Below are 25,259 nucleotides of genomic sequence, written 5' to 3'. Positions count from 1 at the left end.
CACCTTATTATAACACGACTCTGCTAATGCTGAACAACTTACACAGGAAATACAGATATTGTAGGAAAGCTTCACACTTTAAAAACGAGAAACTTATCTTTTGGTGGAATATAACACCACATTGGGAAAGTGTCATACACTAGACCTGGAATGGAAGCTCTAAAGTGCTGAAAACTATTGATATTTTTTACTTTAGTCACACACCAGCAAATACTAGCAATTTACAGTACGTACTCCTTTGTTTTGCACAGTTTCTTTGGATATAATTCATCATCTAGACTTAATTTTTGGCAATGCTGACTATCAGAGGCACAATATTAGTATCTGCTCTGACTTCTTGTGTAATGTAACGAGAAAATGATAATGCCAATAACTCATATTTCAAGAAAAGCTTTCATATCCCTGGGATTATTTGGCTTGTACATACATGAGGTTTTCTGGTTCAGCTTGAACTATTTCATTGTAGGTTTTTGACATTCGTCTATTTTGCAGTAGATGAACTGTAGGTGTTATTTGCAAAGTGACAGCAGCTCTCTGGCAGAATGATGCCGTTTTTTCCATTTCCTCTTTATCATGATATTTGTTCCTTTTGGGAAACCGGAGAATTTTGCTAGTTTCAAAAATATTTTTTTTTAGTACTATAATATTATGTTATAGTGTATATTGATTATATTGATTCGGTCTTTATTTTATTTTCAATGACTTCAAAATTGAATGTGTGGCAGATTTTGGTCTATGTTACACATTGCTGATGTTTTCTCAGATGAGGAGGAATATGATGGGGTCTTGCCAGGATATCGTGGTAAGAAATGTACATTTTGGTTGGGCTTCTTCATATTGGGTTTGTTTTGTCCTTATCCAACTGTGTTTTATGAATAGATTGTATTTTGATGCAGTTTTCAAGATTAACATATATATTGTTGTTGGTTAAGAAGTAAGTGATTTCAGTGTGGTGAATATTACCATGTTCAACATTTTCCATAGGGTTTGGGAGCCTCCGGAATTTCCATGGTGAATTGCAACTTGTTGCGTGAACATGTTCATGTACCAGTGTGCGCAAATGTCTCTTGTTGATTTTGCTTTTATATTTTAAATTTTCATATTTTCAAGAGTGGTTTTTTATGGGAAACTGGCATTTGTCAGAATTTAATTTGCAATTCTCTTTGTACAGTATTTAATCTGCAGTATTTTTTTGAAGTTATATTAATTACCAGTAGTGCTCTGCCCTACTTGTAAGCGTAATGAAAATGCTAAATATTGGACCCAGGATGTGAGAACAAAAACACAGTAAAATTGTGTTATCTTCCAACACTGGCTTTCAACTTAGTATATGTCCAGGTCGATTAAAAATGTTAACTAGGCTATCTAAATATATTTATGTATGTTCTTGTGTGTTTGAGTCGGTTTACAGTAGATAGGGATGTATGTAAATGCATATGCTTTTGTATATTTGCAACTTACTCTTGTCATTTTTAGCGTATTGTCAGCTAAAGAAATTTCATTATAATGCATATGGAAATCAGTTTTCTTTACTGAGTACTCTCAAAAGGGATAGTGCAAACTTTTAGCCATGGTTCCTAGGTATAGATACCTGACCTTCTCCCTGAATACCACAGCTTGAACTTTGCATCTTAATAACCTGGCTGCCATTCTTTCTCTCTAGTTCACAGTGGATAGTACCATATTTCTTGGGTGAGCAGTGTTCTAGTTAGAATGGGGCCTTATCAAGAAACAGTTGTTCTGTCTTTTAATATGAGTATCTTGGGATCATGACAAACCTTAGATGCTTTGGTCTAGGCAACATTTTACCAATTATAAAGCAGACACCATAAAAGAGATGGTCTTCTCTGACTCCCAAGGTTCAAATCAGTGTGACCACCTGTGGCTGCTACTAAAAGGATTATCACTACAATTAAATCTTACTACTGTACTGATACATTAGCTTTTTTTTACCACTGTTAGCAGGCATAACCAGTAGGCCATATTATCTGTATGAATACAAACATGAATTTCATACAAAGCATCCTGGCTAACAAGCAATAGCAGCCATAACATAGACAGTGAAGTTTACTTTCATTATAGTAACACATATCATAAAAGACATCATTGGCCTAGCCCTGTACCAAACTGTCTTTATCACATAGAAATATTGTTTAAAATTTTTGTTATCTAGCCGGACTTACAATGGCAAACTGTCTGAATTGATGCAGAGAGGAGAGATAGAGAATATATGGGTTGTTCAGGTTTTCCTGGACAGCGCCAGGTTGGTCAGCTAGTAGTAATTAAATTTCAGTGTTGAGACGATACAGCAAGAGTGTAGAGCTCTGCAAACTTACTATTATGGTTTCCATAGATTTTAAAAAGCATTTGACATAGTGAACATGAATGTTAACTGGTAACATCATGTTTGAACAGAGTTATTGGTGCTATGGGGTTACACTAAACAGGATATGAAGAGCATTCATGAGTTGAAACTGGCTAGAGAAGCCACTTTTGTTGAATATACGGGATAGACATAATTTACTATTATTTTTCTTTGTGTTCGAAAGTATATATTGACTTATTTTTAGATGTTGTTCCGTAATTATATTCAAAAGCATTTATTGAAGTTTTGTTAGTTAATATTTTTTTTACTATATGAAATTTTTTAATGTTATGTTTCAACATCTTACTCACTATCAGTATTGTCTACCACCCATTACGGATGTTAAGTATATATTGAAATATATTATTTTGTTTTTCTGTTTTACCTCATTATAAACATTTTTCTCTCAAGGAGCGAATGATTCAGCCCTCAACCAAACGGGTTCAGAGTGAGGTCAAATGGACAATTTGAGGAGGCCATTCAACACTGACATGATCAGTTATATGTTTGCATAATGGCTGTAAAATAATATGTTATGATTATGAAAATCTAATAACACACAAATACTTATAAGCAATATCATTCTGTATATTATAGGATTCCCCACCTTCCACATTAGGGCTAGTCAAACATGTATGGGTTAACATTCAACATTTTTTTATATACTTTGATTAGGACAAATAAACAAAATGTAATAAAGTTTTGTTTTTAACGTTGTATACACAAAACATGTAGGCCTACAAATTTTGAGTGCTAAAATAAAACCCTCTTCAGACCGAAAAAATGGTGTAGGCCGAGTTACAGGAAAAATTAATACCACAATTCTTAAAAAAAAACACGAAATTTGCCCGAAATGGAATGGTCATGCTGTAGGGCAACCTGTAACCATTGAGCGTCAATCACTGGAGTGGCGATCTCCCTGCTGAGCGTGTGACCTCAGGCAGCCATATTGAAAGGTCTCAGTCTAGCTCATAGTCCTACCCAATCACTTCAACTGTTGCGGTCACGGCCTAAGCAGTGTTTAGCATAAATGTTCCATGTAAATTACAGGACTTTATTTGCATACAGTTGCTAAACACTAACTAAACAGTAGTGTATAATCATTAAAACAATAACATTCACAATACACTTACACTCACTAAACACTCACACTTACTATACTACACACTTGCACTCACTAAACACTTGCACTCACTAAACACTCACACTTACTATACACTCACAATCAATAACACTAAACGCTCATTGAATACTCAACACTCACTAGGCACTCATACTTTCATCTCACTTGTACCCCAAACATTTAGTAAACATTCACCAAACAGTCACTTAATCCTGAATATTCATTGAACACTAAACACTAAGCATTCACTAAGCACTCATTATACACTAAACATTCACCAAGTACTCACTACCCCTACTTACTCACTGACCATTCACTAAGCACTCACTATACACTAAAAATTCACTAAACCCTAAACACTCGCTAAACACTAAATAGTCACTAAAGCCTAAATGCTCATTAAATCCCTAAACACTCATTAAACACTAAACAGTCAATGAACATGCACTAATCGCTCATTAAACACTCACTAAACACTTACACGCTAAACATTCACTGCATACTTACTAAACATTCACTAAATGCTAAACATTCACTGAATACATAGTAAACATTCACTGAATACTTCCTAAACATTCACTAAACCCTAAGAACTCACTAAACATTCACTGAATACTTGCACACTAAAAATTCACTAAACCCTAAACACTCACTAAACATTCACTGAATACTTACACACTAAACATTCACTAAACCCTAAGCACTCACGTAACACACACACTAAGCATTCACTAAACCCCAAACACCCACTAAACATTCACTGAATGTGTACACACTAAACGTTCACTAAACACTAACATATACTAAACCTTCAGTAAACCCTAAACACTCACTTAACAATTATGCACTAAACATTATGCACTAAACATTCACTAAACTAACATAAATAAGACATTCACTGAACACTTACTAAACATTCACTGAACACTTACACACTAAACATTCACTGAATACTTACACACTAAGCATTCACTAATATTCACTAAACCCTAAACATTCACTGAATACTTACACACAAAACATTCGCAGAATACTTACACAATAAGCATTCACTAAACCCTCAGCACTCATTAAACATTCACTAAACCCTAAACACTCACTAAACATTCACTGAATACTTACACACTAAACATTCTCAAAACGTTCACTAAAACTTCAAGACTCACTAAACATTCACTTAATACATACACAGTAAACATTCACTAAACCTAACACTCATAAACGTTACTGAATCTTACACACTAAACATTCACTAACATTGACAAAACATTCATTAAACCCTAAACATTCGCTAAACACTTACGCAATCAACATTTAATGATAAAAAAGAATTCTGTCAGCGCTAAGCTCCTGTTCAATTTGCGGGTTATCAGACCTTTAAGATGGCACTTAAGGCTGTGCAGCGCCGCCCTGTTGGGAGAACCACCGAACTACATATTGCTGTACTGGTATTAGGGTGCAACTCGGGTAGATACCCTCTGTGCCAGGTACCCAATGGGTACCAGTATCATTGCTTCATATGTTCTCCAGTTCTTGTTTGTTTCACACAGGAATATCTAATGATTATTTATGAGAAGAATGGGCTTTCCTTTTAAGTGTTGCAAAAGATTTTTCCGCTTGTAGCAGTCATTCCTTAAGACTTCTCAGCAAATAAAATCGAGTTTAGCTGTGGTGGAAAGATATTCATCCATGTGTTACCACTTGTAATGTTGGTTGCCAAGCAGCCATCCTAAAAATATAAAATAAAAGTGTTTGATACTATTAATGTTCATGCAGAAGCAGTGTTACTAATGTTAGTAAGTTAGGGACAGTATTATTAACAAAAAACTTTTTTTTAATTGAAGTAATTCATTTGAATTTCATACTTGTATTGTATTATGGAAAAATCTACCATGGTTTGGCAGGTTCAAGGTAAAATATTTGTTTGAATGCTTATAACTGATAAACAAGCTGATGCACAGATGGAAATAGTTGGGTCGATGTCCACTAGAACTTTATTTAGGAATGGTATACTGAAAAACCTTTGCCAACAAATCATGATCCAGTTAGTTTTGCAATTTCAAAGCTCTACGAAATTTTTGAGATTTTTGAAAGACGCTTCCAGAGAGGAATGTGAATAAATCACTGTGGGGTTAAACACAAAACGTTGCAAACAGTAATAATTATAGTAGTTTCATTAGAGTTTGAGGTTTCATCAAAGTTATTACATTAAACTTGATCAAAATTATTATACTCTTCTGAAGAAAGATTACAAATTTTCCTATACTTATTTCATGAAAGGGATGATATAGACACATTAGAACTTTTAATTTTATTGATATGATTATGCAGTATATGTATACAAACAAAGATAAAATACACCCCTAATGTTTAGTCGCTGTTCAACACAGCATGGTCTCAATGAAAGTCAGAGATCTACCAAATTAAAAAGCAGTGTCTGGTTGTATTGATGTGGTGGCAGGCATGAAAGTGGTTTTAATCATATGGAGATGGTTCTCTGTCACTCATCATTCATTGGCTGGCGCCTTTCCCATGTGAACAGGTAAATGATTATGAAGGATGATGGTCCTTTGCCATAATCTCGATGACCACCTTTCAAGGGGTTGGCACTGGGTACTGTACAAGTTTGGTTCTTCAGGGCATCTGCTGGGGTTCTTGGATCGATGAAGTCATTCTCATGAAATGTGGTTGAAACTGTAGCAGGTTTCCTGATATTCACAGGCAAGAAGAATGGATCCTACATTACATTGTGGGAGGCTTTGCTTTTAAAATATAGAGGGCTTCTAGGATGTGTAGGTAGCTGCTGTCCTGTGCGCTGCTGATGACCATTGTATTAAATATCAGTCCTCATGGGTTGAAGTTACTATTGTGCTGGTTGATGGCACTTCAAATTCTTTTAGGAGATGCATTTTGGTGATCATACTCTCGCGCTGGGGTATTCTCGGACAAGAATCAGAACTTTTAGGCCCATTAGTTTTTGAGGTGTCATGCACAAGCGGAGTCAGGTTGTTCTTCATTAGAAGGGTGGGCTTTTTCATTGAAAATTATAAGCCTAAAAGGTATCATTGTTATTGCTTTTAGAGGGTTTTATGTGCTCAGCAGTGATGTTGCATGTGACATTTTAATAGGTGTCCTTTCAGGACATGTGACATAGTGTACCATTCTTCAACAGTCTTTTTAATTTCTTTATCTGCGTGATAGTTGGAATAACCATTATTAATTTAATTCTGACCCCACTCTTGTGCGATGCCCTTAGAAAAACTAACGTGGTCTACCAGTTTTGATGCCGTGTCCTTGGATGCTCCAGTGCTTATATTGAAATGACCTGGCCACCTCTCTAAGAAAGTGCTAGCAGAGAAGACATTACACTGACCACCACAGTCTTAGACTGACCCATTACAAGTGTCACCGACGCTTACACAGGACAGCTGCTGCCTATGCATCTTAGCATTCTCTACTTCAGGCCCTCCCACAGTGTAGTGCAGCAGCCATTCCTCCTACCAATGAATTATCTGGAAATCCTCTACAATAACAATCACATTTCTCAATCATGACATCACCGACCAAGAACCCTCAATGGACACCCTGGAGAACCAGATGTAGATTACCAGGCCAGCTCCATGTCAGCCTGTCATCAGTTACTGCCAAAGACCATCGCTCTTCATAATCATTTACCTGGTTCACATGGGTAAGGCACCAAGCAATCAACAATCAATGCCAGAGAAGCATCTCTATAGGATTCAAGCTACTTTCACGCCTGCCATCACAAGGCACAAATAGAATCTACTGGTTAGTTTTTACCAGATACAAATGTAACTGTAATAACCACAATGCCCTGTCACAAGATGTCTCCTGCCTAAGTAAGTATGGCAATTATAATAATTATCCTAGGAATTATAGGTTTTTGAATTTTAGCTATTTCATCAAAGCTTATTAAGAAAATCTTGTGTTACCAAGTAAAAAAGGCTTTTTGTATTATTTTAAGAATTGATTTTATTTTTTTCCTTCTCTTCATTGTATATTTGACAACCTCTTAATTTTCTTTGATAATCACTGATATTCAAGCACTAGCAATGTCTTCGCTTTGAGTACATTACCCAGGATTGCCTTCAGGTTTATGTTTTTAGTGTGATATTCTAAACAAGATACTCCATCCTTGATTGAGCTGTGTCGAAATATTTTGCTAGAACTTACACATTGAGTAAAATTATAAAGTTGACTCTTCTCACTGTTGTTTTTCAGTCCCAGAGAAGCAGAAGGCATTCTATTCTTAAAGCTTGCTTTTCAAGTCACTGGTCTTTTAGACTTGTTGGTTTATGAATGATATTTCCTAATCGTAAATAAATAATAATAATAATAATAATAATAATAATAATAATAATAATAATCATAATAATACCTTTCCCTGCTGCAAGACTTTCTAATTATGACCTCCTCTGTTGTAAGTCTTTTGAAGTTAAATGCTAGGAAAAGATATCTGATCTACAAATTAGCCCAAAGCAAGATGATGCCGTCACAAAAACTATTGCATAGGTAGTTAGAGCTTTATTTAACTTCACATTACGAATGAAAAATTTTAATTTGTTAGGTTTGTGCAGCACTCTGGAAATGTGAATCAATATTTTACATTTTATTTTGGGGGCTATATGTACCTGTGAGTCAGGTACCTTTGTACATTATTGATAGAACCAGTAGTAGCATTTCTGCTCCTTTTATCCTTAGTGACCAGATTGACAGTACTACACTGGTCTGAAACTTACCTTGTTCATGTACAGTACATGCTTGGCAAATAAACTCTGTCGAACTCCATGAACATTTACTAATGATAGAGCACTTTAAGGTACCTCCAAAAGCACAAAAGTTGTATGAGAAATAATCAAGATACAGACATTGATATGACTCACATTACAGATATTAAATACAGAAACATTTTAATGATCATCCCATGAAATAAAATGATAGCTGAAGAGTGTTGGAGTTGTCTTATCCTATTTAAATAGCACATGGGAAAAGGGAGAGGATTTGTAACTCACATTAAGAAATTGAACATTGTTAGTAATTCTCATATTTTGTAGATATAAACTTCTCTTTCTCAAAGTGGTTTACAGTGCTTTCATCACATCTCGTAACTTCCAACAGTCAAGAAGTGGTACCTTTTGGCAAGTGAGATACTGCCCTTGGTGGCAAGATTACATATGTAACTACTTCTCAAGTTCTTTGTAAATAGTTTTTCAGCACTTGGCTTATTGTCCTAAAATGAGCCTTCAGATTTGGAAAAGGAAAGAGGTTTGTATTTGTGAAACAAGAATTTATTTTTATATTTTGTAGGATCTGTAGTATTCTTCACAAAATCATAGTAGAAAATCAAAACAATATTGTATTTCTTGAAGTAGGTTGTAATACCTTATTTCTAGGTCTTGTATAATATATTCAATTAGTTTTAAGAAAACCAGCTGAAGAATTTAAGAATCTTCAGAGTTTTGGTTTTGTTTTCATAATACATATCTGTCATATGTGGTACCATTGGCCATATGCTCACCAGCACGAAGTTTATTTTGAAAATAGTACTCCAAATTTTCATTCAGATTATGTTGATGATAGTTAAGTTTTGATTGTTTGGTCATTTTGAAATATCTGTATGTCTAGACAGTCAGGAAAACTTCAGTATTGTATTTAAGGGTAGTTTATTAATCTATTTATGGTCAGTGTAGCAATACCAGTCTCTTACCTGGCAAAAAAACTTTCATGGGAGATACTGGTTGCTTATTGTTTTGATAAACATTTCAGATGAAAATGCAAATGAAATTAAGGGAAATATTGATTTAGATTTGCAAAAACGTGTAATTGGAGTGTTGGGAAACGATGGGGAAAAGGACAGTGAAAATATTGCCAAAGCAGCCTCCAATGAAAGCTTGATAAAGGAAGAAAGAAAGGAAAGAGATGTCAAGAACAATGAAGTGAATGACGTAGTTCAAAACAAGATATAGTCTGCAGTCCTTTATCCATCTTTATGTTTGTATATTTATGTTATCAAAAAGGGTTATTAATTCATTTTGCATGTTTTCTCTCTTGGGTTGGGATTTTTCTTTTGCTGTACACCAAAGTGTTATCTTGATTTTGTAATAAAACTCTTGCACATTTAGAAAGAATTGTGTTGTCACAGTCTTGCATAGCATGTACATGAGTGTTTGCTTATTGCACCATTTTGAATTAATTGATTGTGTTGTTGCAGTAGGTGTAATTTTTTTGCTTCCTGTAGCTTTATGTGGTAGTTAGAAATAAAAATATTCCTCCTTGTCTATGGTTAACTATGAGCTTATTGAATTTTAAGTTACCCTCACTTGCGGGCCAAGTTTTCCACTGTAATAGAGAGCAATCCATTTTTCACTGTCTTGGTATAGTAGTTTTTCATATAGCACCTCAAGGAGGAGTATGCAAATCAGGCACCACCTATTTTCATAGATAGCATGAAGTATGTTCCTATACAAAATACAAAACTGATACTTTGCATGTGCTGTGTCTGCCAGTGGCATAGAAGGTAAATCTCTTTAAGTTGATAACCACTGCTGTTGGGACACCAGTGGTCATAGTTTGGTCAAACCACATGCCCCTTGCTGGTGGGTAACATGCCCCCTTTTTTTAAAGCCATTTATTCTTGTGCACATCTTAATTTGTTTTCATATAATGGCTTATCAAACTTTATATTTGTGTTGTATTTGTTTCTCTTTATTTCATTCTTGTTGATTCTCAAGCAACTGGTTGTATTCTGTTTGATCTTATTCTCAATTTGGTGTATGAAAATTTGAAAATTGAGTGATGAGATGGTTTATTCTCATTACAAATATCCCATAGATGTTGACATGTAGCCTGTGCTTTTATTAAGTATCTTTGCCCTTTAAATATATAGCCCATTTCTTTTTTGCAGTCCTTCATTTAATCATAGGTAATTTTGATGAGTGTGTCTTTTTATATCGTGGGTTTTGAATCTTCCCCAAATTAAGGTAGCAAAAATAAAAATGACTGAACTAGCTGTCACTTTTGAAGGTTGCTCAAAAACAGGTTTTGACATAGGAAAAACCTATTTTTGGTAGTCACTGTTGAGTCCTCAAGGAGTTACCTTCCATGTGTCTGTCAGAGCTCCATGGTGACCAAACTAATACCAAAGAATCCTCTTTTAGTCGGTCTTGTTGCCAGGTATTGTGTCATAATGATAAACACTAACGTGTGATGGGGCATGTAATGGACTCAAAGATAAGAGGGCTCTTTCCCTTATCTTAAAACAAAGCTGTGCCCAGGTTATTTCTTTCATCAAACCTGCTAGAAGAAGAAGTGATTATTGCGCATGCACAGTCTGCCATGTTGTCGACAAACAGACTGGCAAGAGACCAGGAAGCCATTACTTTCTGTTGGTCAATGTAGGGTGAACCCTCACCCAAACCCCATGCCTTTTCATCGGAGAAGTGGGAGGGTTTTGAGGACTTGATAGTGACTACCAAAAGTAGGTTTTCCTACGTCAAAACCTGTTTTTTAATAGCATAGTCACTTCTTTCGTCCTCAAGGAGCTTTAAAAAGAAATTGACAGGTGACGAAATGTATTAATCTCAGATTTTATCCCAGCGCCCCAAAGAAAAAAGTTTCAAGCCCCATTCTTTGTTCATTTGTTGATGATAGACAAATGACTGGACATATTATTTTAGTTGCTTGTAGGATTGAAAGTGAAGATATTTGCAACAACAACCCTGCCCCTCTTTCTTTCAGTTGCATTTTGGATAACTGAAAGGCGCATGTATGTTGTTATTGTGATTGTTGAGTCATCTTGGCAATTGCTTTTACAGCTTGTTTTTTTTTGCGTGTATCAGTAATTGTTTTCACAAGTGTCCAAACTTTGTCTGTGGTTTCCATCATTAAAAGCACTATCCTTAACAAATGACTCATTTATGGAATAATGATCCTCATAGTAGTAAATAATGCATACAGTTCCTGGGTTACAATGGAAGCAACTACGGCGCTCATCGGGATTTTTAATACATGTTCCAAGTTTATAGCGTAATCTGGCGGAAGAAATATAGCTCCAAAGACAGAATAGTCCAAAATCTGGAGGTTTTTTGATGAAGAACTCAATAAAAATGCAGTCTATGTCATTTAAAAGGCACCCAAGTGATTAAAAGTAAGGTTTTCTTACGATTTTCGACGATATTTCGGGTTACGACGATTTTCTGCTTATGATGCGGCATTGGAACAGAACCCCTGTCGTAAACTGGGGACTGCCTGTATTTATAAACCAACCTAGCCTTTAGCATGCTTCATTAAAATAAGAACACCACACTGAAGTCATGCTGTTTATCTTACCCATGGACATTTAATGAAAATGATCTGTAATCCAGTACCCATATACAGGTATAACTTGACGTTGAGAATGAAAAATGTTTTATACTACTGTTCAAGTTTCAGGGAATATTAAATGCCATGTTTTGAAATAAATCTGTAAGAAGTTTTGTCAAAAGCCTTAACATTTTAATTTTATCCAGTTAGCAAGATTAAACACAAAGTTTTGAAATAAATATGTATAGCATCACAGGGAAGTTATGTCGAAATCCTCAAGACTCCAGTTTTCAGTTATCAAGAATTGAAATCGTAATCAACTGACAGATATGATTATAATTTCTAAGACCAACTCTGTGAGAGTTACAAATTAGTAAGAATAGTGGTAGATAATCAGCAGTGCCATAGCCTAGGTCCCTTGATTTTTCAACCGTACCTTTCTTGAGGTTACATTCAACCTCTCTTCCCCTTCTTGTACCAAAATGTGTGTCAGACAAGCTATTTACACTTGAAACCAAACATTATCCTGTGTAGTCCTTGAAGGTTTATTTTGGCATACTAAGGTTTAACAGCATACTGTCTGTACCATGTCAATATTTTTATGTTTGGAATTTTATGGAACACTCTTGAGCAGTGCACTGTTAACCCTTAAACGCCTACTGGACGTATCATACGTCGACTAAAATTGTCTGTTGGGTGCCAAGTGGGCGTTTTGCATTACATCGACTACAAAAATTTCAACCTTTAGTCAACTCTGACTCGACCGAAATGGTCAAAAAACGCAATTGTAAGCTAAAACTCTTACATTCTAGTAATATTCAATCATGTACCTTCATTTTGCAACAAATTGGAAGTATCTAGCACAATATTTCAATTTATGGTGAATTTTTGAAAAAACTTTTCTTACGCATGAAGCGTAACTCAGGCGAAAATTTTAAATTCTTTTGTCATTTGTCGTAATTTTGCACTGTTACTATATTAGCCGTTACATAAGTTTTATATATGAAAATGTGCGCAATTTGTGTACAATACAACGAAAATAACTCATGGTTGTAGCTTTTATCAGTTTGAAATATTTTCATATAAATCCGATAACTGCCAATTTCAACCTTGGTCAACATTGACTCGACCGAAATGGTCGAAAAACGCAATTGTAAGCTAAAACTCTTACATTCTAGTAATATTCAATCATTTACCTTCATTTTGCAACAAATTGGAAGTATCTAGCACAATATTTCGATTTATGGTGAATTTTTGAAAAAAACTTTTTCATACATTCGCGCCAGAAATTCTTTTGTCCGTTATCGTAATGTTCGCACTGTTTTATATTAGTAGTTATAAAAGTTTATATATGGAAATGTGCTGATTTCATGTAGCCAGAATACAACAGAAAAATAACTCGCGTTATGGCTTTATCAGTTTAGAAATATTTTCTTAAATCCGCGATAACTGCCAAAATTTCAAGCCGGTCAACTTTAACTCGACGGGGAAATGGTCCAAAACGCAATTATAAGCTAAAACTCTTACATTCTAGTAATATTCAATCATGTACCTTCATTTTGCAACAAACTGGAAGTCTCTAGCACAATATTTCGATTTATGGTGAATTTCTGAAAAAAAAACTTTCCTTCGTCTGCGTATGATAGCTTCGGCGAACATCTCAGAAATTCTTTTCGTCACGTTGTCATAATGTTTGCATCGTTTTACATTAGTCATTACATAAACTTTTATATATGAAAATGTGCGCAATTTCATGTAGAATACAACAGAAAATAGCTCATGGTTTTAGCTTTTATCAGTTTTGAAATATTTTCACATAAATCACGATAACTGCCAAAATTTCAACCTTCGGTCAACTTTAACTCGACCGAAATGGTAAAAAAACGCAATTGTAAGCTAAAACTCTTACATTCTAGTAATATTCAATTGTTTAACTTCATTTTGCAATAAATTGGAAGTCTCTAGCACAATATTTCGATTTATGGTGAATTTTTGACAAAAAATTTTCCTTACGTCTGCGTGGTAACTCGGCCAAACATCTCAGAAATTCTTTTGTCTCGTCGTAATATTTGCACCGTTTTATATTAGTCGTTACATAAAGTTTTATATATGAAAATGTGCGCAATTTCATGTACAATACAACAGAAAATAACTCATGGTTGTAGCTTTTATCAGTTTTGAAATATTTTCATATAAATTCACGATAAATGAAAAATTGACTTTTCGGTCAACTTTGCTTCGACCGAAATGGTCGAAAACTGCAATGTAGCTAAAACACTTACAGATAGTAATATTCAGTCCAATTAGCTTCATTTTTCAACAAACGGGGAAGTCTCTAGCACAATATTTTGATTTATGAGTGAATTTTTGAAAAAACGTTTTTACGTCCAGCAGCGTTCGCAATTCATGCATCATTTTGTGATAACATTTTCTCTGTGTTGCTTTGATCGTTTTACAATTTGTTATATACCAAAATCATCGCAATTTAGTGTACAATACAACAAAAAAAATTAACTCATTAGCTTTAACCGTTGTTGTGCTTATAAGCGGTTGTATACAATTATATGAGTTTTTTTGCTGTCATATATTCCAATATTTATATATGATATGATATTTTTTCATTTCTGATGGTTGCATGCAAACTTCAGGCAATGACAAAAAAAGGCAAAAATGAACTCTTAATCTTAAAATAAGCGTGCTGTGATTTTTAAAAAAACTTTCGGCAGCTAACTCACGACGCCGCCGGCATACGGGAGAGCGTTTTTGTAAATAGAGGCTTCGTTGGGGTTAATGTCTGCGTGCCTGTTGACTAATTTGTAGTTCTTTAAAAGAGATATATTTTATATTTCATGAGTTTCATGTACTTTTTAATAACCTCATGCATTATCAAACAGAACTCTAGACATGCAGCTCATTATAATAAAAATAAATGTACTGTAATTCAAAGTATAGATAGCATTGCCTGAGCTTCAGGGTCTTGTTTCTAAATTTTATTATCAGGAACTGTTTCCAGTATAGAAATAAGGATAAAGCAGAGTTCTTTATTCCAGGATTTGATGATCCTCTTTATTCAGTGCTGTAGCATTGCGCACACACAGGCTACAGCCGTTCACTATGGAACAGGCCTCTCTGTTTATTATCTGAGCAATTGTGAATGGATTGCCATGAGATAATAGAGTCAGAATTTTAGCAATTAATATATACATTTATATTAGGAGTATATCCTAATCTCAGCTGACTGCCATATAAAACAAAATATGCATGCTGTAGTTCACTGATCCCATGAAACCTTATGCTATCTCAAGGGTCTTGATTCCTGAGCACACACTGACTGGTATCTGCTGTATACTGCTCATCATGATAGATCAACTATGAAATTCCTTATCACACTGAGTTGTCTCCAGTTTACCAAGGTGCCCACTCAAACTTGTGGTAATGCACTTGATCTAGCTGTAATGGATATTTCAGCTGTAGATGAGGCCCAAGTCTGAGAGTTATGGTATTCTGATCATCATGTCATAGTGATGAACATCAGAGACAGAGTGTATTCTAGTATTTCTATTAGGAAACTCTATTGTTAACTGGCTTTTTCTTGAGTATAGCTTAAGATAGTGAAAATGGAGCTTGCATGTTATTCCCCTGTGGTGGGCTAGTGCTGTCAGTGCACCTCATGTAGTGAACTGTAGGTATTACTAAAGGCTGTTGAAGTGTCCCTTTTGTCCTGAGTTGCACCCACTCTGAAGCCTTTTACTTCACCTCCATTCCTGGTTCCTTTCTTCAGTCTTGCTGTCCAACCTCTCCAACTTACTTTTTGGTGCAACTGTGGGATATTCTCCCAGTTCCACCTGTAGATCCCTGTACTTCATTTCTTTTATATTGTAGATCTCTCTATTTTGCTGTCCAATCACTCCAAGTCCCTCTTTTCACTTTTTTAGCACTGAATGGCCAAAAGTACCCCAGTTCTTTGCTTGAAAGCCTGAATCTCATAAATCAGTTATTCAGTATGTGGGATATGTGAACTTTATTTCATGTGCGTACCATATTTCTCTATGTTTATGTTTTTTAAAATCATTTATTTTAACACTTAAATTTTGCCATACTAGCAAACTGAAAAACCTGAACAGAATATCAAGTAATGTATGCAGTTATACTGCTCAGCCAGGTGTCAGTACTGTAGAAATGGTTTTGGTCAACAGTATGTCAGTGCTTGCAAATGGATGGAGGAACAGCTGGTACAGTATTTTAAGACTGATAATGTTCGATATAGTAGACTTATGCAGGGTTAGGGTTATTTTATGACACAGTTACACTTTTAAAAATACCACATGGTATGATATTCCAAATAGAACAAAACAGCAGTAGAGTAAAGATTAAAATCAATGCTTCAGATATTACAAATAAAAAAAATAATTTAAATATTCAACCATGAAAATATTTTGTACATTGCTACCCATTGCAAAAGCGCCACATAAACATGTTTGATTACTATATTCTGCTGTATTAAAATTTACAGGGCTAAACCTTTTTTTTTTTTTAACATACCACAGTTTTTTGTTAACCAATAATGTTATCTTAAAGTGGGGTTCATCTGATGAAGATGAAGAAATACTGATAGTACTGACATACAACACTTGTCTGCTGATACAGGAATGAGTGTCTGTGATTGCCTTGCAGACACCACCTTACTTATGAGCGAGTTCGTTCGGACAACCGTTGTATGTTGAATTGTTAAGTAGGGTGATTACTGTACTCTTCACACCTATTCCAGTACAGTACGATATAAAGTCAATACAGTGCTGCATGTATTTTCATTCCTAAAGCACACAATGCACTGCACATACAGTGCTGTATGTACAGAATAGGCTTGCAAAACAAAATTTGAACTTATGGGTGGCAAAAGGGAGTGCTCTGAACACAATTTTAATTTGCAGTCCCATTTATTCGCATCTCTGAATGTTCGTAAGTTGAATGTTTATATGTAGAGTGGTGTCTGTAGTTTTTAAGATACAGGGTCTCTGTGACTACTCATAGTTTTTGATACGTTAGATACTATTTTAGCTAAGTATAATTACAGTATTACACTGCATTTAGAGTTCATTTACAGGAATTCTGAAGAGTGTCTAGCAAAGATAAAACATATCCTTCCTCAGAGATTAGCATAGGCCTGTATAAAATGTAACCATCAGCTTCTAGGAGGCACAGTAAGTTATTCAAGAATTGTTTCAGAAAAAAAATAGCATCTTCAATGTGGGCAAATGTGGTACAATGTTTCATTGCCACTTTTTCAAGAAGAGATGAAAGAAATTTGTTTACCATAAGTTTTATTTCAAATTGTCCTGATGGAAAGATTTGTTAGTGTAAAGTGCTCTATGCTATTGGGAGCAAGCGAATTCTTGAAATGGAACTCATCCACATATAGAGAACTAATGGCACGTTGCACCGACGAAAACTGGAAGGCCCAGCTCCCCTGGGTCCTGCTGGGTCTCTGCACTGTACCCGAGCAGATGGCGTGTCCCCCATGAAAAAACTCAACGGAGAAACACTAGCTGTTCAGGGAATTCTTCGACATCAGCCAGCGGCACAGACACCCCCCTCTTAAGGTTGAGGGAACTAGCACAGAAGTTTGCGCCCTGCCATAAGACCTTCATGGACAGAACCAACACCTACAGGCCGGCCTGGATTCCTACACTTACGTCTTCATCGGGATAGACGCCCGTCTCCCACCCTTGCCGCACGGCCTGGTAGATTGCGAGCAGCTCTCTGTCGAAGGTGCTGTAGCGGGTCTCTGCCGGCAACAACTTGTGACTGAAGAAGGCTGGAGGTCGGGGGGCGCCGTCTACTATTTACTCGAGCACTGCCCGCAGGCGATGTTGCTGGCGTCGGTGGTGAGTCTCAGGGCAGCAGTAGGGTCATGATGCGTCAAGGTGGTGGCACTCGCGAGGGCTGTCTTCGTCTCTTCAAATGCCTGCTGCTGCGGAGCGTCCACGTCAAAGTTTTTGGCTTGCCCTTCAGGACTGCTGTCAGGGGATACATGATGCAGGCGATGCCTGGGATGAAACGGTGATAGTAGTTCACCATGCCGAGGAACTCTTGAAGGGCCTTGATTGTCTGCAGCATCAGACTCTTTTCTATTACTTTCACTTTTGAGGCCATGGGGCGTACTCCTCTCATGTCCGAGGAAATCTATTTTTTCCGCCCCGAATGTGCATTTGTCGAACCTGATGACTAATCCATTCTCCTGCAGGCGTTTCAGGATGGCCTTGAACATGGCGAAGAGTTTTCCTCTGGGGACTTGGAGAAAGACAAGGATGTCATCTACAGAAACTGATGCAGAAGGGCAGGTCCCAGGATGGTGTCCATCAGGAGTTGGAATGTGGCCTCGTTCCTGAGGCGAAGGTGGAGTAGAAAGGTCCTATGTCCCCCAAGCGGTGTGATGATGGCTGCCTTGAACACATCATCAGGATGCACAGGAACCTGAAAGTATGATATAAGCAAGTCCATCTTAGTGAATGCCTTGGCCCCATGAAGGCCGCTCATCAGGTCTTGCATGTTCGGCAGGGGTCAGTGGTCTGGTGTGGTAACTAAATTCGGACTGACAGTAGTCTCCTGAGACCTCAGAGAGCCATCTGACTTCTTTCATATGTAAGGAGATGCCCACAGGCTCGGCCGGCTTGATCTGAGCACATTTGTTCCATCCCGGCGAAAGCCTGTTTAGCGTCTTGTAGTTTTGGGGGGTCAGGAACTTGGCATGAGTTGGGGGGCCCGTTGTAGTTATGTGGTGGAAGATGCCATGCTTGGCCCCGGCACCTGGCAACTGGTGGAGCTCTGGTTTAAAAACTTCTGGGAACTCCTGAAGGAGGACGGCGTAATTGTTGGAGGCTGTGAAACAGACAGCAGGCATCCCCACATTCCATTGAAGTGGTGGGGGAGTGGCAGGTTCAGTGTCAGGAGGCTTTGCCTGCTGACATCGACCAGGAGTCGTGGTGTCCCGGGAATCAGCGCCCAGGAGAACGACCTCCGCGATGACGAAAGGCCAGTGGTACCTGCGGCCCAAAATGGAGATTGTGCGGGTCTTGGTTCCATAGCAGCGGATGGGGGTTCCTTTCACGACTGACAGGAGGGCGTAAGTCAGCTGTCAGGTGTGGTCCTCCTCGACGTTCAAGGTACCGACTGCATAGTCCCCATGTCAACCAGCAGGTGCGGCTTTGATGTTCGTCCTGATGAAGACTCCTGCTGGTCAGGAGACGTTTCATGGCCACAGCTGTTACTTGTGGCTGCCCTTCGTTTTTGGTGAAGGAACAGGATCTGCAGTTCTTTGGCGCTGGGGCGAATCTCTGTAGGTAGCACCACGCGGGTATGCCCGTGCCCTCTGCTCCTCGGCAGTGCCCTCCTCCTGTAGATCGTTTGTGTTTTTCTGGGTCGTCGTCCTCCATTGTCAGACTGCAGTCTCGAGGGCAGCGGTGTTGAAAGGTTTTAGCAGTGGCCTCATGGATTTTTTTGTGCGATGTCGACCAGCTCATCCATGGGAAGGATGTCTGCGTCTTTAATTTGGCCCCTCGCCTCCTGCAGAAGGCGCCACAGGAATATTGTTTTTGTCAGGCTGATTTCCTTCCTGTGCCCGTCTGTGTCAATACCCGGTAGTGTTACCAGACCTCGCAGTTTGTCCCAGGCATCCCTAGGTGATGCTTCCCCTAGGGGCTGGGTCAACAGGTCTAGTGCGCGCTGTGCTCTTCCGGGGACGGGCATGGAATATGTTTGTATCAGCTTGTCTCGCAAGGCTGAGTACGTGACCTTGTCTGGCTGTGAGTCAAGCCATGGAGAGATTTTGTTGAAGACCTCTTCAGGTTGCATCGTCATGGTAACATCTGCCTTGGTCTTCTCATTTGTGATGCGCGCCACGCGGAAGTGAGCATCAGTGCGCAGAAACCAACATACTGTGTTCTGGCGCAAAAACGGGGGGAGCTTCACCGCATCTGGCTTTGTGGGCGAATGGAGCACACAGACGATTTCTGTGTTTCCGGATTTGCATTGTAATTCAGACTCTGCCATCTTTTCAGTCACACACCAAAACGCAAGTATGCGCCGTATTTAGTCCGCTAATGGTGTTAGAATTCGAGTGGTCAACGTGAGTCGTGAAGGCCCAAAACCGTTCGAAATGCCAAAACGTGCCCTTGCGGGGATGCCGTTATTAGTCCGTTAATGGCATGGGGTTTCTCTGAGGAAGGAGCTTTCAGAGGCCTAGACTGTGTCGCCGTTTTGAGTCTGCTAAAGGCTCTCTGAAGGTAAATGCCGCCGTATTTAGTCCATTAATGGCCGGGCCAAAACCGCATGTTTACCTTTCACTCCTCTGTGAGATTCAAGACGACAGGTTTGGGTATGACTGAGTTATTTTTCGGAAGCCAGGTATACATTGAGGAATGCGGACGGAAAGGTGGTCACCGACCTGTGGATCCCATGTCTTGCGGATCTTCACCTTTAAATATTTTACTATGTCCTATGTTCTGGAAACTAGCGGCAAAGTTATAATTATATGATGTCACGTGGCTTTTCTTTATGTAATTAAATTTCATTGTATTTTAATTTGCATTATATAAACGGTGTTATTATTACGTGATCACATCTATATACAAAATCTAATCGTAGAATAATTGTATGTACACTTTTGCCCATTCAGTATTTATTATCGTCCCTGCTGTGCCTTCTCCTTTCACCATCTATATATGTAGTGCTGACACTTGTCTTGTAGTGTGTCGTGTGATGAATGTGGAAGCAGTGAAGGTCTTAAGCTGCTATATGGCTAAGCTTATTTCTAAGAAAGTTGTAATATGTTGTCAACTTTACTTGCTTGTCATGTTATCTTACACATAAGCTTGTTGTTAATAATGACTTGATGTTGTGCTGTTCTTCTCCTGCGTGTTATTATCTCCTTATAGTGTAATCCATAAAACTCATTTCTGTATGTGTACATATACATACATGCACACAAACACGCACTATATAATACATATATATATATATACACACAGTATATATATGTGTGTGTGTGTATATATAATCATTGTGTATGTAAAACTTAAGTAAACATAACACTGCCTTCCCATTTATGCAGATAATTTTAGATGCAGCCATTGTGAAGAGGAGAAATTGTTGGCAGAGGATATGATGGATGACCAGGATGAGGAAGGCAATGAGATAAAACAGAACCGTGAAGTCAATGACGAGAGACAGTATCCACGAAGAAAGAAAAGAAGTGCTGAAGAATGGAAATTTAGGAGCTCTCGAGGTCCCGCAACCATTCCAGGCCGATAGCTTTAATCATCAGGACATGAATGTTGATGACGATGTTGGAAATCAAGTATTATGACACAAATCTTGAAAAATAAAATAAGGAATCTTGGAAGACCTCACGACATCCACTAGCACTTGAGTGTTGACTATATTTATTTGGATAGCTTTTAGTGAGATACCAAGCAATTTTGTGTCATAATTACCAGTGTATTTAGTTTTTGAAAAAGGGTTAATCTCTTAAACATATGGAAAAAAAAATTTTGCTGAGAATCGTCACCTTTATAATTATTAAGGAAATGGTTAACTTAAAAGATAGAAACACATGCAAAAATCCTTCAGTGATCCCGTTTACTTTCACATTCATTACTTTGCACCATGAACAATGAGAACAGTTTTTCTATCGAGTTTCGACGCTTCAGTGAAATGGATGATGAAAGTAAACAGAATTGGGCATTCTTGTATTCATTGCATAAAAGATATTTTTTTTAAACCAGCATCCATGACTTGTAGACAATATTCCTTATATGAAAAGTTTCTTTTGCACAGATTGTGGCATCACCTTTTGAACAAGACTGTTGTACATATATTGAATAAATAAATATATATATTCTGTATAAGCTTTGAATAAGGTCTTGTGTGTGGCATTTGATATGAGCAGCAATGCAACAGCAGGAGAAGCTATGCTGGTATTATATGAGTACTGTTTTGTATTTGCAGCACTGACACTGTATTTGTACAGATGTTGAACTTTATATAGTGTGCCATTTTGTGTGGATTCTTACATTGTGCTAGGCGTCTGCCAGAGGAATCGGGAAGTTTTTATCATTCCTTTCTTATGTATTTGTGTGATAGTGTTGAGTGAAGACTATGCTGGGGATTTGTAGTTTAATTGGAATGAATGGTTGGAATACAAATAGGAGTTGACTTAATATTTGTACAATATACCTAATTCTAATCTTTCTTCTGAATATTAATGTATTCTTCATATTCAGGCAGTAGTGATTTTATCCAGCTAGTGATGTTTTTGTGAAGGGTCATAGTTTATTAGTAAGTTGATGTAGGAAAGAATGATTGTAGCCGGGTTTTGTGGAGTTTAAGCTAATAAATTTTTGCCTTTGGAGTTTTGAAGATAGCCTAGGTATAGTAATCTTTTCACTTTATATAATTTTTGGTATATATAATATGTTACGCTTTTGCACGGTTTTGATTCATGAGCATTCATCCGTTAGACTGCTTTTTTAATCATGCATTCAACATGACTCCGTACAAATATAATCAAGTGTAGTAACAGGAAGTTCCAGTTTTCAGGAACATTAATACAAGTATATTTTTTTTTTTACCTCTTTCCTTCTGCCAGTTCATTTTTCAAGCCCAGGTTCATTGTTGGCACAGGATCCAGTTAGCTTGTAGTATCATTTCTCAGAATAAGCAGGATACAATATTTAAAGCAGTTTTTCTGTTAAGCCTACTATGTTTGAATTCTAGATGAAAATTTGTTGTGTGTATATTTGGTTCAGCTGTTATTACAAAACCTTCAGCATAAAAGTGTCAGAGAATTGTACAAACATTTATTGTACAAGGTATGAGATTATGGCCAGTGTTTAATTTTGCTATCTGGGATATAAGGTCTTTTATTTTGAATAGTAGTGTGTAATTAAGCAATATAGTTATATGAATTTATGCTATACATGTAATAAATAATTAGGGTTTGGACAGTGACTACCAGCTGGAGCAGAATTGGATTAAGAACAAATTTCATGGAACAAAGTTTTTTAGTATATGGAAAGGGATTTTGTCACTAGGCTTGTTAATCCTCACCTCATTCCATGTGGTGGAGATTATTGTTTTATAGTCTCTTTTGTCGTTTATATTCAGATATCCGATAATGTGAAAGAGTGATGTTGTTAGTGCACTTCTATGAAGATCTTTACACTTTGGGTATGAAGGAAACCTTGTGAGATCCTATCCCTTGTTCTGAATATGTAGGCGAGATGTTGCCTACATTTCAAGGTTGCTTACCAGTTTGCACCCACAATATCAAACTTATGTCATCAAAGAGTACATTGATGTAGAACATGCAGCTGGACCTTGGATAAATGAAATTAAAGTAATATCAACTAGCAGTTTTTCAGTCAATAATAAAAGCTCATATGTTTTGGGGAAATGGCCATTTACGAAACTCTTGACAAGACATTAAAATCTGGGGATGGTTTAAAATCTTTAAGGGGATTTTGAGACGTTCCTGAAGGTTCCCAGATTGTGGTTTATTTTCAGTTTGTGTATACAGTGAAGCAGTGTACAGAAATATGGATGGGGAGGTTTAGTTTTAATCTTTTTTTACGCTTTGATAATTGAACAGTGAGCATCAGGATTAGACCATATAAAGAATAACAAATTAAAAAGTGGATTATACGCACAGTAGGGTTGTAGCAGTCATGTATACAGTGAGGAAAAAAATGTGGTGTTTTCTCTTCTGAGAACTGAACACACCCATTCAATGCAAAGTTACTTGATGACTACCCTTCTTGACTCTTCCTACATGTAGAGAATTTAATACAACACCAATAATAAAACATTTTTTGTGTTGTCCAAATGTCTTCTGACTCAAATGAAAAGTGTTGGATACAGACCCTTTAAGGGATTTAAGTTAGAATTTTCTGCATTTTTAGTCCATCTAGTTATGAATAATTTACGAAATTGTAACTTCTCAGGAAATTAATCTTATTCATTTTACAAGAACAACCCGTATGGGCCAGCTCTATAAGACCTAATATTTTTAGCTTCTAATTCCAAGTCTTAACTCTGTTATGATATGGCTTTGTAAGAAACAGTACTTTATCACCTGCTAATGTCACCCAAATCACAAAAGCTACTTGTTATTTAGGTATCTCCCTAATTGCCCAACAGAGTGAAAGACGTAAAACTCGTCGATATCTTACTAAAATCAGGAGTTGGTGTAAAGTCGTCATGTCTAACTAAAAAAAAAAACTGATTCTAAGCGTCAATAAAATCGGCACTCAGTATGGAGATTGACTTCAACATACTCTATTTTGATAGAAACAACCCCCCCCCCCAAAAAAAAAATCAGCAATATTTTCGGTTTACCCAGTATGAAGTTTAAATCTTACAGACTGCTCCTCATTCTTTGTGAGCATCAATCATATCTAAGTATTTTATCTACAATTCATTTGTTACTATAGCCATCAATAACTTTGAGTAGTTATGGCGCTTAAACACGTCAGGAATAATTTCAGCTTTCCACTATTTTCGTATATTATGTCATCCTAAATCTTGACCTTCTTGTTGAACAAGATCCGTGAGATGAACAAAAAGGCTTTAAATTTCTTACATGTAAAAGATTCATAATCATTTCCTGAATTTAAGGTTGTTGCTTTTCATATCATGACAACAAGAGAATTCCACCCAGGACTGTTTCCTTACCCTTCGCCGAGTCACAGTCACAGGGCAGGCCTCCTGTTTGCAACTCAAGTATAACTCATAAGAATTTATGACTAATTCTAGTTGGCCATTCCTACATGCAAAATTGGCAGTTCTAGCAAACCAGTGTATTGTATCTTGGAAACTAGATCTATTATAATTTTTACAGTTCTTTGTGATAAGACAACACGATATTTTAATTAGCTGAATGCATGCATTTTAAAGTTGTGCAGAGCCTGTTTTTTAATTAACAGTTTACAGAGTGGGGAAATATTTTGAGTTTACTGTCCTAAAAACTGTGTGTACTGTATTCAGTTGCTGTAGATGTCGGCAAAAATTTTACTTTCATTAGGTTAGTGCGTGTTCCAAGGGACTAAGAAGAAACTGCTTGTAGAACTATAGTGGTATCACTGTATGAAAATGGCTCTCCAACTTAATTTAAGCATAGGAGAAATTTATTACTCAAAGCGCGGTATAGTAAATTACAAGATTAATGCAAAATTCTAAGTGCCCTGAGATATGTTTTCAAATATCTGAAATCCCAAAGAGACGTTTTACTTGTGCTGTTACAGATACAGACGACTGAGATATCTTTCAAAATAGAATCATTATGTGAATAATGTTGCCATATTACAGGAACTGCTATATTCTCACACATTCCTCTAAAAAAATGAAAGTACCAAGCAGAAAACCAAGAAGTAATAAAACATGACGTTTGCCAAC

General features: G+C 37.0%; 2 protein-coding genes across 2 annotated transcripts in view; one reads left to right on the top strand and one right to left on the bottom strand.

Moving 5' to 3' along the window:
* LOC136831403 (uncharacterized) overlaps positions 1 to 25,259 on the top strand; it is a 475,267-nt gene that overhangs the window by 20,596 nt on the left and 429,412 nt on the right. The window lies entirely within an intron of this gene.
* Positions 17,650 to 18,078, bottom strand: LOC136831097 (uncharacterized). The gene has a single exon (XM_067091048.1). The coding sequence runs from the start codon at positions 18,076 to 18,078 to the stop codon at positions 17,650 to 17,652; it is 429 nt and encodes a 142-aa protein (XP_066947149.1).

The sequence above is a fragment of the Macrobrachium rosenbergii genome, chromosome 48 (assembly GCF_040412425.1).
Source record: "Macrobrachium rosenbergii isolate ZJJX-2024 chromosome 48, ASM4041242v1, whole genome shotgun sequence".
Classification (NCBI taxonomy): Eukaryota; Metazoa; Arthropoda; class Malacostraca; order Decapoda; family Palaemonidae; genus Macrobrachium; species Macrobrachium rosenbergii.
Note: the sequence above shows the minus strand (reverse complement) of the source record. Positions and strands in the feature narration are given on the sequence as shown.